We start from the raw sequence: 14,074 nt of genomic DNA on the forward strand, positions 1-14,074 counted from the left end.
GTTCTACATAAGGTAAAATTCCTTTCCTTAATTGAGACTTGATTCAATTTCTCCAGCTTATACAAATTTCCTTCACGTTGTTTCACTCCAGAAAACTGTTGGGCATTTATTTGCTCTTGAATTAGGACTGCCTCGGACAAAACCTTGATACCTGTAGTATTTTTTAGTTAAAGCTTGGGGGGAAGAATGCAAATTGAAAGTCAAGTCCCAGAGTGACTCCAATGTCACTACGGCTGGTTTACTTACAGACCCCAATGAAAGAACAGGAGGGAGGGGGTTTAAGGATTTAAAGCTTGTTTTCCTACCAGATCACTCTCCACCACTTCATCTAGCATGGCCAGGTTCCCTCCCTGTATATATTCGGCTCCCCTTCTGGAAGCCGAACTACAGGCACTGCTTCCTTGCCTCCTCCTCCTCCCGGCTGTGGGGGAGTCGCACGCTCGACGGGGCTCAAAGAAACCCCATCTACACTGCCGGCCAACTCAGACAGGTCGGCACCGGTAGCGGGTGAAGAAACTTGTCTGGGTCCTGTCGTTACCCCGAAGCGCTCCAAGGTCGATTGCTGGGAAAGGTGAGTACCAGCAGGGACACTCCCTTACTTTTCCTCTCCGTTTCCCCATCTCACAAGGGGTCCAGGAATCTTTAACTCAGAGCGCGAATCTGGGCGTCCGGTGCAGGAACTCGCTACTGTGCCATCTTGGATCCCGGCCCTGAACCGGAATAATTTATAAGCCACGCATTAACATTTTTAATGCGCCTACAATTAGAGATATTGTAGGCGCGTTCACGGTTAACACGTGTACATGGTTAACATGTGTTAAAGATGCTAACGCGGCTATAACGCGGCTTAGTAAACAGGGCTCTTTGCTTGTTCCCCCTGAGGGATCCCCACAGACCTGGAGGGGCACCTGCAGTAATCCTGCCATCCCCACTCCCGTGCAGCTCTCTAGGGTAGAGCTCACAGGGATAAGATTGGAGGGGGTAAAAACCAGACCAGCAAAGTGTTCCCCCTCCCTCCCTAGTTAGTGAACGGTGTGGGGCTAAGGACATTTGTAGACTAGCATTAGGCCAGTTTGGGGTTGGTGTGAGGGTTGTCACAGCTGGGCGGTGACCAGAGTGGTTTTTGCAAGCGTATGTGTGTGTAGGAGGGAGGAGTGTTACGTTTTGGCACTGTGGATGGTGGGTAACCAAGCTTTATACACCTGAAAGGTGGTGTTAGCAAGGAGCACTTAGGAAACTGACTAGCACATTGGCTGGAGAGTAACAGAGATGGGTGCAGATCTGGGTGGTTTGGCTTACAGTAGACCGACGACAGCGAAGAGTGATGGGGAGGTGAACAAATGGAAGGATTGGGATGGTTCAGGCTTAGATGTCACATGTTTAAATTTACATATAAGAATTAAACTCTGTTAAATCTATAAATAAAACATGCTGTGGGTGTGTTCTAATTGGTGGTTGTGCTGGGGGGGGGGGGGTGAAGGGGGGAAGGTAGTGGTTATGGTTGCCTGAGAAAATAAGGATTAACTGCCGAACAAGACCCTTGGAATTTCCTAACAAGTTTATAATTTCAGTTTAATCCAGTGGTTCCCAAACCTGATCCTGCAGCACAAAGGAGAGAGTTTAGGACTATCTATTCATGGTTAGTGGAAGGGTAGAAGGGGGGAAAATCCTGAAAAATTAACGAGCACGTCTTTGAAGGGTTCCTTACATGCACCTGTCCCTCCAACTACCGCCCTGTTTCCCTCCTACCCTTCCTCTCCAAGATACTTGAGCCGTTGCCTTGATTTTCTCTCCTCTCATGCCAGTTAGGTTTTTTAGGATTTCCGAAATGAATCTTCATGAAAGAGATTTTGCATGTACTGGAGGCAGTGCATGCAGATCTATATTGAATATTCATTGTGTATATCCTGAAAAACTGGCTGGGGCCCCTCCAGGACCAGGTTTGGGAACTACTGGTTTAATCCCCTGACTTCTAGTGCAAGTCAGCCATTACACAAAACAAGAAATACTGAAATGCAAAACAGGGAGACAGTGGAAGGGAAAGGAAAGATTTGGCAAATACGTCAGTCAATATTCAGCTGGTGGTGATCAGCGTTTAAAATGCCGATTGTCGCCAGCCCCCTTAATATTCAGTGCTGGGCTGTAGTAGCGCTATAGAAATGAAAGCAGTAGTAGTAATAATTTTGGCCAGACTGGCTGGCTTCCAGAACTTATGCAGGTTCCAGCTGATAATAAGCGAGAGGTAACAGAACCAATTTGGTACATCAGCTGCAAGGGGGATTCGCTCCTAGCCCCAACGCCCCACTGGACCACTAGGGAACAAAAGTAGGCCTGGAGGGTTGGGGGTCTTCTTCATGGTGTAGGTTGGAGTGTGTGTGTGTGGGGGGGGGGGGGGGGGGGGGGAAATCAGGGAACTCAATGTGGAAGGGGGCCAGAGCCCAAAGGGAGGGGGGCACATTTTGGTCTGCCTCCCCCCCCCCACTGCACATACCTTGGCTGGCAGGGGTCCCCAACCCCCACTAGCTGAAGCACGTTTTCCAGTGCTGGTCTCTGGTGCCACCGAATTTCCTGCCCTGATCTCTCTCCTCCCCTCATGTCACGTCCAGCATGCAGCGTGCCGGATACGAGGGGGAAGAGAGAGCAGGGCAATTAAATGTGGTGGCGCCGAGACCAGCGCTGGAAAAAAACGCTTCAGCTGGCGGGTGTTGTGGACCCCCACCAGCCAAGCCAGGGGTACAGATCCAGTTTGGGGAGGCCCAGGCTTCCGTGCCCCCCCCCCCCCCCGTTGCTACGCCACTGCTTGAAGATACAAGTTTATGCGGGTGCCGTCCGATATTCAATGCCGACCCCCGCAAAGCTAAGCGGCCTGATTTAGGACAGCTTCTGAGCTGTTCTAAATTAGGCAGCTTAGCTATGCGAGTGCCAGCACCAAATAATTGTTGGCACCCGCATAACCCCCAGGATCCTCTCTAATGCTGCCCCCTGTAACACCCCCTGACCTGCCCACTTTTTTTTTGGCGGCGGTCAGAAGCAATATTCAGTGGCATTGCCTGCTTTAGTGCTGCCAAATCTGGTTTTTTTTTTTTTTTGGGGGGGGGGGGGGGAGACGCTGACAGGCAATTTAAGCTGACAGGAGCCTCTCCTGCCTGCTTAAATCGCTTTTAATATTGGCCAGATGGTTTTCATTTAGTTTCTGAAAAGATCTCAAAGTTAGTGCGTAGAGAAATCTACACACACAATGTTATATCCCAATACAACACGAATAAATTCACCGCTATTAATACACCTAAACTAAATCTGCCAATCTCAGAATCTTTAAAAATCCTTGGAGTCACTATCGACCGCCACCTAACACTTGAGACTCACGCGAACAACACAACCAAAAAGATGTTCTACTCCATGTGGAAACTGAAAAGAATAAGACCATTCTTTCCAAGATCTGTCTTCCGCAGCCTAGTGCAATCACTCGTACTCAGTCATCTGGACTACTGCAACTCACTATACGCAGGCTGCAAACAGCAAATACTGAGGAAACTTCAGACAGCCCAGAATACAGCAGCCAGACTCATCTTCGGAAAACCAAAATACGAAAGTGCAAAACCCTTACGTGAGAAACTACACTGGCTCCTATTCAAGGAAAGTATCACCTTTAAAGTATGCACCTTAGTTCACAAAATCATTCACGGTGAAGCCCCTGCATACATGTCTGATTTAATAGACCTGCCACCCAGAAACGCTAAAAGATCATCCCGAACTTTCCTCAATCTCCACTTCCCTAACTGCAAAGGCATAAAATACGAAGTACTACACGCATCAACCTTCTCGTATACGAGCACGTAACTCTGGAATACACTACCAAGCAACCTGAAAACGATCTACGAATTAACCGACTTCCGCAAACGATTGAAGACTTATCTCCTTGAGAAAATTTATTGCAAGGATCACAACACATGAAGTCCAAACACACTAATAGAAATACATCAATACACTCTCTTCTGAATTCTCTTACCCTGTATTTTCACCACACTTAAAACTCCACCCACATATAAAATTGATATACCCTAATGTTCTCTTGCTATTGTTCTATCGCCCTATCTTTTCCCCATTGTAACATTCCATTGTTTCTACGCCCCTAACGATGTTTTGACTTGACTTTGTCTTCCCATAACTCCTCACAATGTAACCCATAATCGTACTGTAACACATTGTATTTCCATCATTCACAATGTATTGTAAGCCACACTGAGCCCGCAAATAGGTGGGAAAATGTGGGATACAAATGCAATAAAATAAATAAATAAATAAATTACTTGTGTCGTAAAAATCCAGTAAAAATCAGACTGCTCGGAACTCCTCTTTAAAGCAGTACAAATATATTTCTGAGATTATAAAGCATCATTGTATCCTGGAGAATTTAGAAACACTGTATCGTAGTTTCCACACTTCCTGGTTCTGATTGCCAACTAACCTGGGGTGGGTGGTAATTTTTTACTATTCCTAACAATGTAACAGTGGAGTGCGGGAGTGGCCTAGTGGTTACAGCACCGGTCTTGCAATCCAGAGGTGGCTGGTTCAAATCCCACTGCTGCTCCTTGTGATCTTGGGCAAGTCACTTAACCCTCCATTGCCTCAGGTACAAACTTAGATTGTGAGCCTTTCTGGGACAGAGAAATATCCAGAGTACCTGAATGTAACTCACCTTGAGCTACTACTGAAAAAGGTGTAAGCAAAATCTAAATAAGATTCTGGAATCCTAAAGAGTGACAAGATTTCATGCAGAATCTCAAAGAGTAGCGACATTCCATGTAGAACCCCAAAGAATAGCTAGATTCTGGAGTGGAGGAGTGGCCTAGTGGTTAGAGCACTGGTCTTGCAATCCAGAGATAGCCAGTTCAAATCCCACTGCTGCTCTTTGTGATCTTGGGCAAGTCACTTAACCCTCCATTGCCTCAGGTACAAACTTAGATTGTGAGCCCTCCTGGGACAGAGAAATATCCAGTGTACCTGAATGTAACTCACCTTGAGCTACTACTGAAAAAGGTGTGAGCAAAATCTAAATAAATATATGGAATGTTGCTACTATTGAAGAGTCTACATGGAATGTTGCCACTTTTTGAGATTCTGGAATGTTGCTACTATTTGAGATTCTACATGGAATGTTGCTATAGTGGAGGAGTGGCTTAGTGGTTAGAACATCTTGTAATCCAGAGGTGGCTGGTTCAAATCCCACTGCTGCTCCTTGTGATCTTGGGCAAGTCATTTAACCCTCCATTGCCTCAGGTACAAACTTAGATTGTGAGCCCTCCTGGGACAGAGAAATATCCAGAGTACCTGAATGTAACTCACCCTGAGCTACTACTGAAAAAGGTGTGAGCAAAATCTAAATAAATAAATGTATGTGCCTTATTCTATTGTAGGTCTTTTCACAATCTAATACTTCAGTCTGACTACCAATCTTTTCATTCAAGTCTTTCAAGCAATGCCTTTCATTGTTTAAAAACAAAGGTTCCATCACTGCACAGTGCCGGTCCCTACCCCACAAAAACTGCCTGCTTCAGTGCAAAGCTGAAATAAAACATTTTCTTGTACAGTGCACTCTAAATAGCTAAAAAGATGCAAACCCACTAAAGGATAACTCAAAAGAGTAAAATAAAAGTGGTTTTTGGCACATCTGTTAAACAAGGCAGCCATTTCTTTTTAGTCTTTTTATTAGGTTTTCAACTGAAACGTAACAGTAACAAGTTGTACAATAAAGATTCATTACAACTAATGCCATAATATGGCAAACATAGGGAATGAAAGAGAACATGGACTGTGGATAAAATTTGCACTGAATGACAAGAAAGAAACATGGGGCCCTTTTACTAAGTTGTGGTGCAAAGTGGCCTGCGGCAGTGTAGGTGCGCGCCGGGCCAGTTTTTACCTTACCTGCAAAAATGTTGGTTTTTTTTGTAAACGCGACGGGAAAAGGGCATGCTGAAAACAGCGTGTGTCTAAAACTGGCCTGCGTCCTTAACGCCACCTACTGATCTAGTGGTAAGGGCTCACGCACTACATGCGCGTTGTGACTGGTCGGCACGCACCAACTGCCGATTACCGCCGGAAACAGCGCACGTGGGAGGAAATAAATAAAGAAGTCATCCAGGCGTTTTGGGCGCACACCAAATCTGAAATTACCACCGGGGGGGGGGGGGGGGGGGGCCTTGGCTTGGTGGTAGTCTCATTTGGATGCACGCTGCACGTGTGTACAGCCTACCGCGGCTTAGTAAAAGGGCCCCACAGAGTAGCCAGTTTAACTACATGGCGATTCTTCGTGTTGGAGCACTAGACTTAAAAACCTTAAAATCAACAATGCATGGAAGGGGGGAAGATTTGGGATTTAGTCCATTCCATTTTTCAGTTGTAACTCAAGGTCAGTTACATTCAGATACAGTAGGAATTTCCCTGTCCCTTGGGGGCTCACAATCTAATTTTGTACCTGAGGCAATGGAGCATTAAGTGACTTGCCCAAGATCACAAAGAGCCACAATGGAATTTGAATCGGGCTTCCCTGATTCTCCGCCTGCAGCTCTAACCATTAGCTACTCCTCCACTCCCTGGATAATCAGAGGTTGAATAATTAGAACACAACACAAAATTCCCCAGTGTAGTAAAGTGTTATCCGATGCTGCAGCTTTTCTCTACTACAGTTGCTCACAAGAAAAGACAAAGGAACAGCTACAAAATTACCATCTACGATTTGACTAAACTACTCAAACATTAGAATTCTAAGGGGTCGATATTCAAAGCAATTTAACCGGTCAGAAACGGTTCCTGGTCGATTAATAAATCGTCTGTTCGGGGCTAAACAGCTAATTTTCAGTGGCACTTAATCGATTAATGCCAAACTGAAACCTGCTGCTCAGTGTGCTGCTGCGGCTCGGAAAGCAAATAGAATGTTGAGTATTATTAGGAAAAGTATGGAAAACAAGTGTGAAGATGTTATAATGCTGTTATATCGCTCCATGGTGCGACCGCACCTTGAGTATTGTGTCCAATTCTGGTCGCCGCATCTCAAGAAAGATATAGTGGAATTGGAAAAGGTGTAGCGAAGGGTGACTAAAATGATAGTGGGGATGGGACGACTTTCCTATGAAGAAAGACTAAGGAGGCTAGGGCTTTTCAGCTTGGAGAAGAGACGGCTGAGGGGAGACATGATAGAGGTATATAAAATAATGAGTGGAGTGGAACAGGTGGATAGGAAGCGTCTGTTCACGCTTTCCAAAAATACTAGGACTAGGGGGCTTGCGATGAAACTACAGTGTAGTAAATTTAAAACAAATTGGAGAAAATGCTTCTTCACCCAACGCATAGTTAAACTCTGGAATTCGTTGCCGGAGAACGTGGTGAAGGCGGTTAGCTTAGCAGAGTTTTAAAAGGGGCTAGACGGTTTCCTAAAGGACAAGTCCATAAACCGCTACTAAATGGACTTGGGAAAAATCCACAATTCCAGGAATAACATGTATAGAATGTTTGTACGTTTGGGAAGCTCGCCAGGTGCCCTTGGCCTGGATTGGCCGCTGTCGTGGACAGGATGCTGGGCTCGATGGACCCTTGGTCTTTTCCCAGTGTGGCATTACTTATGTACTTTTGGCTATTTTGGGGGCATTCTGGGGGTGGAGTTGGCACTTGGCCCGTTAAGTGCCTATATTTAGCCATGGGAATGGAGTGGATATTACACCTTTCATGGAAGAAACAACTCGAAAATCGAAAAAGTGGACAAAGCTATGGGGCCGCATGGGATAATCCCAGAATATTGAGGGACATCTAAGGATTTATTTAATAGATCTTTAGAGAAGGGAGAAGTTCTGCGGGATTAGAGACTAGTGGATGTGGTCCCTCTTCACAAAAAGCGGGGACAGGGAAGAAGTGGGAAACTACAGGCCCGTAAGCCTCAAGTCGGCGGCATGAAAAATAATGGAGTCACTGCTGAAGGAAAAGATGGTTAACCTTCTAGATTGGGTTGCAGGACTTGAGGCAACATGGCTTTACCAAAGGAAAATCCTACCAAATAAACGACTTGTACTAGATGTAATCTACTTGGATTTCAGAAAAGCCTTTGATACGGTTCCTCACAGAAGACTCATGAATAAGCTGAGACACTTTAATATTCCCTTATCTCTTGTTTGTCCTGTTTGTCTGACCTAATTAGATTGTAAGCTCTGTCGAGCAGGGACTGTCTCTTCATGTTCAAGTGTACAGCGCTGCGTACGTCTAGTAGTGCTATAGAAATGATAAGTAGTAGTAGTAGTCTTTGGGATTCCGGAATCTTTGCTACTCTTTGGGATTCCGGAATCTTGCTACTCTTTGTCCTTATCCCTTATTTGTCCTGATTAGATTGTAAGCTCTGTTGAGCAGGGACTGTCTCTTCATGTTCAAGTGTACAGCGCTGCGTACATCTAGTAGCGCTATAGAAATGATAAGTAGTAGTAGTAGGGCTGAACTTAGGACTCAGAGTGGTTAACTGGATTGGAAACTAGTTGACTGACAGGCGACAGATGGTGGTGGTAAATGGAATTCACTTGGAGAAAAGGAAGGCGCGTATATAAACTCTGAGTTATGACATCATTGTTGAGCCTGTTTGGATTCCAGATTATTACACAGACAATTCTGATGCCTTTACTTGACTACTGTAACTCATTCTACTTAAATGTGAATAAGCAGCAAAAGCGTTGATTACAACTTTTACTGGTATGTACTGTGGTGGGAGGGGGTCATGCCTTAATCCCTCCAGTAGTCATGATTTAGGGCACCTTTTTGTGACTTAGGCGTGATTGAAACAGGTCTAGACCAAAATGTCTAATTTTTACCCCTGGATGTTTTTGCTTTGTTCCATTATGGCAGAAAAACACCTTAGTTTTGAGAATGTCCAAATCCCGCCCCCAAGTCCTCGTGTGATTTAGACGCACTGTAGGGAAAAAAAAAAGTCTCAAATCCGAGTTTTGAAAATGCGATTTGGACGTTTTTTGGAGAAAATGTCTAAATGCCACTTCATGCTGTTTTGAGATGTTTTTTTTTCTCTTTTAAAAATGAGGTCCTCTGTGGCTCAAACAAAAACAAACTGCTTCTGGAGACAATATGGACCACAAGCCTCCAGAGAAGGACTGTGGGGGGGGGGGGGGGGGGGGGAGTAGAAGATGCCTTGGAGAGGATGGATGTGGGGGTCAACTGGTGAGAGAGGTCAGCAAACAGTTAAAAGTTGGTGGGATGAGGAAAAGGTATACTGTACGAAGACAGCGTATGGGGGGGAAAGGCATTAAGGAAAGAATGTTGGGCAGATGGGTTAAGGGGAAGAGCTAGTGTGAGGAAATGTGTAGAGGATAGACTTTTAATTTAAGTTAAATTAGTCGCTCCAAATTTGCCTGAGCAACTCGGATAGATGTATCAATGGAGGGGATCCCTCCTCCCTTGCCCAGAGTGCCGGTTTGTCTGGCGATGGTCCTGAATCTCATGGAGATCTTTGGCCAAAGTGGCCCTTGCTTGAAAAATAACGTAGATCATTGCAAAAGCCTGTCACAAAGACAAAGTCATATTTTGAGTTTTCATTCTCAAACTAGGAGTGGCCTAGTGGTTGGGGTGGTGGACTTTGGTCCTGGGGAACTGAGGAACTGAGTTCGATTCCCACTTCAGGCACAGCTCCTTGTGACTCTGGGCAAGTCACTTAACCCTCCATTGCCCCATGTAAGCCGCATTGAGCCTGCCATGAGTGGGAAAGCGCAGGGTACAAATGTAACAAAAATAAAATAGATACTATTGGAGATTCTACATGGAATGTTGTTACTATTGGAGATTCTACATGGAATGTTGCTATTCCACTAGCAACATTCCATGTAGAAGGCTGCGCAGGCTTCTGTTTCTGTGAGTCTGACGTCCTGCACGTACGTGCAGGACGTCAGACTCACAGAAGCAGAAGCCTGCGCGGCCACATTGGTGATCTGCAAGGGCCGACTTCTACATGGAATGTTGCTAGTGGAATAGCAACATTCCATGTAGAATCTCCAATAGTAGCAACAGTGGAGGAGTGGCCTAGTGGTTAGGGTGGTGGACTTTGGTCCTGAGGAACTGAGTTTGATTCCCACTTCAGGCACAGGCAGTCCGTTGTGACTCTGGGCAAGTCACTTAACCCTCCATTGCCCCATGTAAGCCGCATTGAGCCTGCCATGAGTGGGAAAGCACGGGGTACAAATGTAACAAAAATAAAATAGATACTATTGGAGATTCTACATGGAATGTTGCTACTATTGGAGATTCTACATGGAATGTTGCTATTCCACTAGCAACATTCCATGTAGAAGGCTGCGCAGGCTTCTGTTTCTGTGAATCTGACGTCCTGCACGTATGTGCAGGACGTCAGACTCACAGAAGCAGAAGCCTGCGCGGCCACATTGGTGATCTGCAAGGGCCGACTTCTACATGGAATGTTGCTAGTGGAATAGCAACATTCCATGTAGAATCTCCAATAGTAGCAACAGTGGAGGAGTGGCCTAGTGGTTAGGGTGGTGGACTTTGGTCCTGAGGAACTGAGTTTGATTCCCACTTCAGGCACAGGCAGTCCGTTGTGACTCTGGGCAAGTCACTTAACCCTCCATTGCCCCATGTAAGCCGCATTGAGCCTGCCATGAGTGGGAAAGTGCGGGGTACAAATGTAACAAAAAAAAACAAAAAAACTGATGATGGTCAGATAAATAAATGCATGTACTTACTGCATGGGTATAACAGTTAGCAGCATGTTCATACCAAGTAGGTTTATAACGGCAGTTTGCTGGTGCCCGATGGTTCATGAATTTGTCAAAAGAAGAACTCCTCTTGGGAAAGGTCATTTCTTTTCTGAAAGAAGAAGAAAGAAAATTTATATTTATAAACAGTACAATATGTGAAAACTTTTTTTTTGTATGCGAAAGTCCTTTTCATTCACTTTTTCTATTCCACAAAATTTGGGATGTGAGCAAAACATTATACATGAAACAGAGCAGAATATCCCCCCCCCCCCAACCCTAGATGAGAAACCTCTTTTTGCAGCAGGAGAGACTATCACAGGCTAACTGTCCTTGGCTACCTAAACATACCAGGAATTTTGCTAAACCAAGGCCCATTTACTTTACTTCATCTGTGATTTCTAGAATGCTTTTGTACCTATCCTAGTTCTAAGCGGTTTACAGGTTGGGTATTAGGGAAAGGGAAAAGGAATCGGACTTCTATACCGCCTTTCTCTGGTTTTTCCAACTACATTCAAAGCGGTTTACATAGTATATACAGGTACTTATTTGTACCTGGGACAATGGAGGGTTAAGTGACTTGCCCAGAGTCACAAGGAGCTGCAGTGGGAATCAAACCCAGTTCCCCAGAATCAGAGTCTGCTGCACTAACCACTAGGCTACTCCTCCACTAGCAACGTTCCATGTAGAAGCCTGCCCTTGCAGATCAGCAACGTACGTGCAGGACGTCAGACTCACAGAAACAGAAGCCTGCGTGGCCGCGTTGCTGATCTGCAAGGGCAGGCTTCTACATGGAATGCTGCTAGTGGAATAGTCTCAAATAGTAGCAACAGAATCTAAATAGTAGTAACATTCCATGCAGAATCTCCAATAGTAGCAACAGAATCTCAATAGTAGCAACATTCCATTTAGAATCTCCAATAGTAGCAACGTTCCATTTAGAATCTCAAATAGTAGCAACAGAATCTCAAATAGAAGCAACATTCCACGTAGAATCTCAAATAGTAGCAACAGAATCTCAATAGTAGCAACATTCCATCTCGAATCTCCAATAGTAGCAACGTTCCATGTAGAATCTCAAATAGGGAAAGGGAAATGGGACTTGACATACCGCCTTTCTGAGGTTTTTGCAACTACATTCAAAGCAGTTTACATATATTCAGGTACTTATTTTGTACCAGGGGCAATGGAGGGTTAAGTGACTTGCCCAGAGTCACAAGGAGCTGCAGTGGGAATTGAACCCAGTTCTCCAGGATCAGAGTTTGCTGCACTAACCACTGGGCTCCTCCTCCGCTCCTGGGTGGGGGGCCCTGAGACAATACCTCGGGATTTATAGAAGTTCTTAATAGAATGGTAGATCAGATAGACATTGTCACTAGATTGAGACATTTGTTTTAAATAAGGAGGGTTTTTAAAAAAACATGTTTTCTGAATTGTTTATAGTCATTTACGTGGCATCGCAAAACCTGTACTACAATAACATGTAAAAAAAATGTTGTTTGTACATTACTAAAATTCTTACAGACTAACTTTGAGCAAATGGATGCATTTAAGATTTGTTTTTCCCATGACCAGGAAAGCCATATTAAAACCCCAAAAAGTGCCACACAAAGTGTGAAGGTACCACACAGAGTGTGGAGGTGCACTTAATCCCCACAAAACAAGTAGAGGGAAAACAAAGGGGGGGTTGGGAAGATAGGCTCTTTCCAAACAATGGAGAAGACGTATGATTTTAAGTAAAAAATAATGTTTATTACAACAAGTTGACGCAACACAGCCGTGTTTCGGCGCCGTAGCGCCTTCTTCAGGAGTCTTCCAAAGGTTTATCAGGTGCTTGGATAGTTAACACACCAAAAGACAATGTACAGAGGAATACACAATTCCTTCTCTTCAAAGACAATAGCAGTGTTACGTATAGAGAGCGTAGTCGTGTTGAGTCAACTTGTTGTAATAAACTTTTTAAGCCATATTAAAACAACATTTCTTGTATCCAATTGGTTCCCAAAAAGCATAACCAGACAAGAGGTCTAGTTCAAAGCTACAAACACAGTTCACAGCTGAAAAAGACCTGTGTCTAGGGATTTCTCATTAATCATACGAAGCCCAATGTAGACGGCGCAACAAACTACTGCCCCCCCCCCCCCCAAAGAAAGCCCATCTCCCCGGGCTCCCCACAAACTCCATCCTCCTCTCATCCATAGCCCTGGGACTAACCTTGAAGCCTTGTTGGCCAAGTAGCCTCTTTGGGGCAGGAGTATCCTGAGCTGTTTCTGCCCCTGCTGTCTCCACAGTCAAATTGACTGATGCAGGAGGTCAAGGCAGCCATTTTAAGATTGGAAACGGCAAGAGCAGGGGCAACAGGGGATCGCTCCTAGCTCGAAGAGGGCAAAAGATCACCAGGATTTCAAAGGTCGGCCTAGGAAGGCCTTTGGGTAGGGAGAGGGTGGCGATTTTTCATTTCAGCTGAAAATACACTTGCATTTTCAGCTGAAACCAGAGGACTGCCAAATCTGGATTTCTGGCTGGTTTTGGCATCAAATCCGAAACCAATATTTGGTCAGCCTCTAGCCCAATATTTTAATCACTACTGTACTACTCTCTAGAAGTTCTGCAAATCTTAAAACAAATTAATATTTATTTAGATAAGCCAGTACAAAGCATGGTAAATTCTGGGAGATATTTATGAGAAATTATATCTCACTGCCTTGTTCAAATACTATTTTGGTCCAGAAGAAAGCTGTTCGCTTAAGTCTGATAATATATATTTTAAAAGCAAAGTATTCCTATAAGTAAAAACCATGATACTCTGTAAGAGAAACAGAACCCACACATTTTCCATATGTAGTGTGAATGTTAGAAACAACCCAGAAACATGGAAGAATTGAAATATGTTCCATTTAAGGGAAAAGACTTGACACGGAAGTTTTGTCAGATTTTATTCCAGAGCCAAGATATTAATTTTCAACTCATTTGACTAAGCATGATTTTACTTGCACTCGGTTTACAGCCAAATAAGGTTGTTAAAGGTATGTGAAGTACTTTCTGTGGGTGGTGGAAGAGGTCCGAGATCTATACTAGGGAATGTGTCTGCAGATCAATCATAGCTGTGGTTAGTATATTTGATTTGCTATTTGAGTTTTAGTTTCAAGAACGCCCTGAAAAGATAATCTATGTAACTTGAAATTAAAAAGAAGAAATAAACTAAGCAGCAACGGGGAAATGTTCTCTCTCTCTCTAATTAGCGATGCCCAACCACAATTAGACTAGTTTAATTGTATCTAAACTATAGAAATTACTAACTGTGAACTGACCCTTGTAAG

General features: G+C 44.3%; 1 protein-coding gene across 1 annotated transcript in view; it reads right to left on the reverse strand.

Annotated features, from left to right (window-relative positions):
* LOC115472568 (monocyte to macrophage differentiation factor-like) overlaps positions 1-14,074 on the reverse strand; it is a 96,541-nt gene that overhangs the window by 19,534 nt on the left and 62,933 nt on the right. Inside the window, 1 exon segment of the mRNA XM_030206864.1 lies at positions 10,743-10,866. Coding sequence (XP_030062724.1) covers positions 10,743-10,866 — 124 coding nt within the window.

Source organism: Microcaecilia unicolor, chromosome 6 (assembly GCF_901765095.1).
Source record: "Microcaecilia unicolor chromosome 6, aMicUni1.1, whole genome shotgun sequence".
Classification (NCBI taxonomy): domain Eukaryota; kingdom Metazoa; phylum Chordata; class Amphibia; order Gymnophiona; family Siphonopidae; genus Microcaecilia; species Microcaecilia unicolor.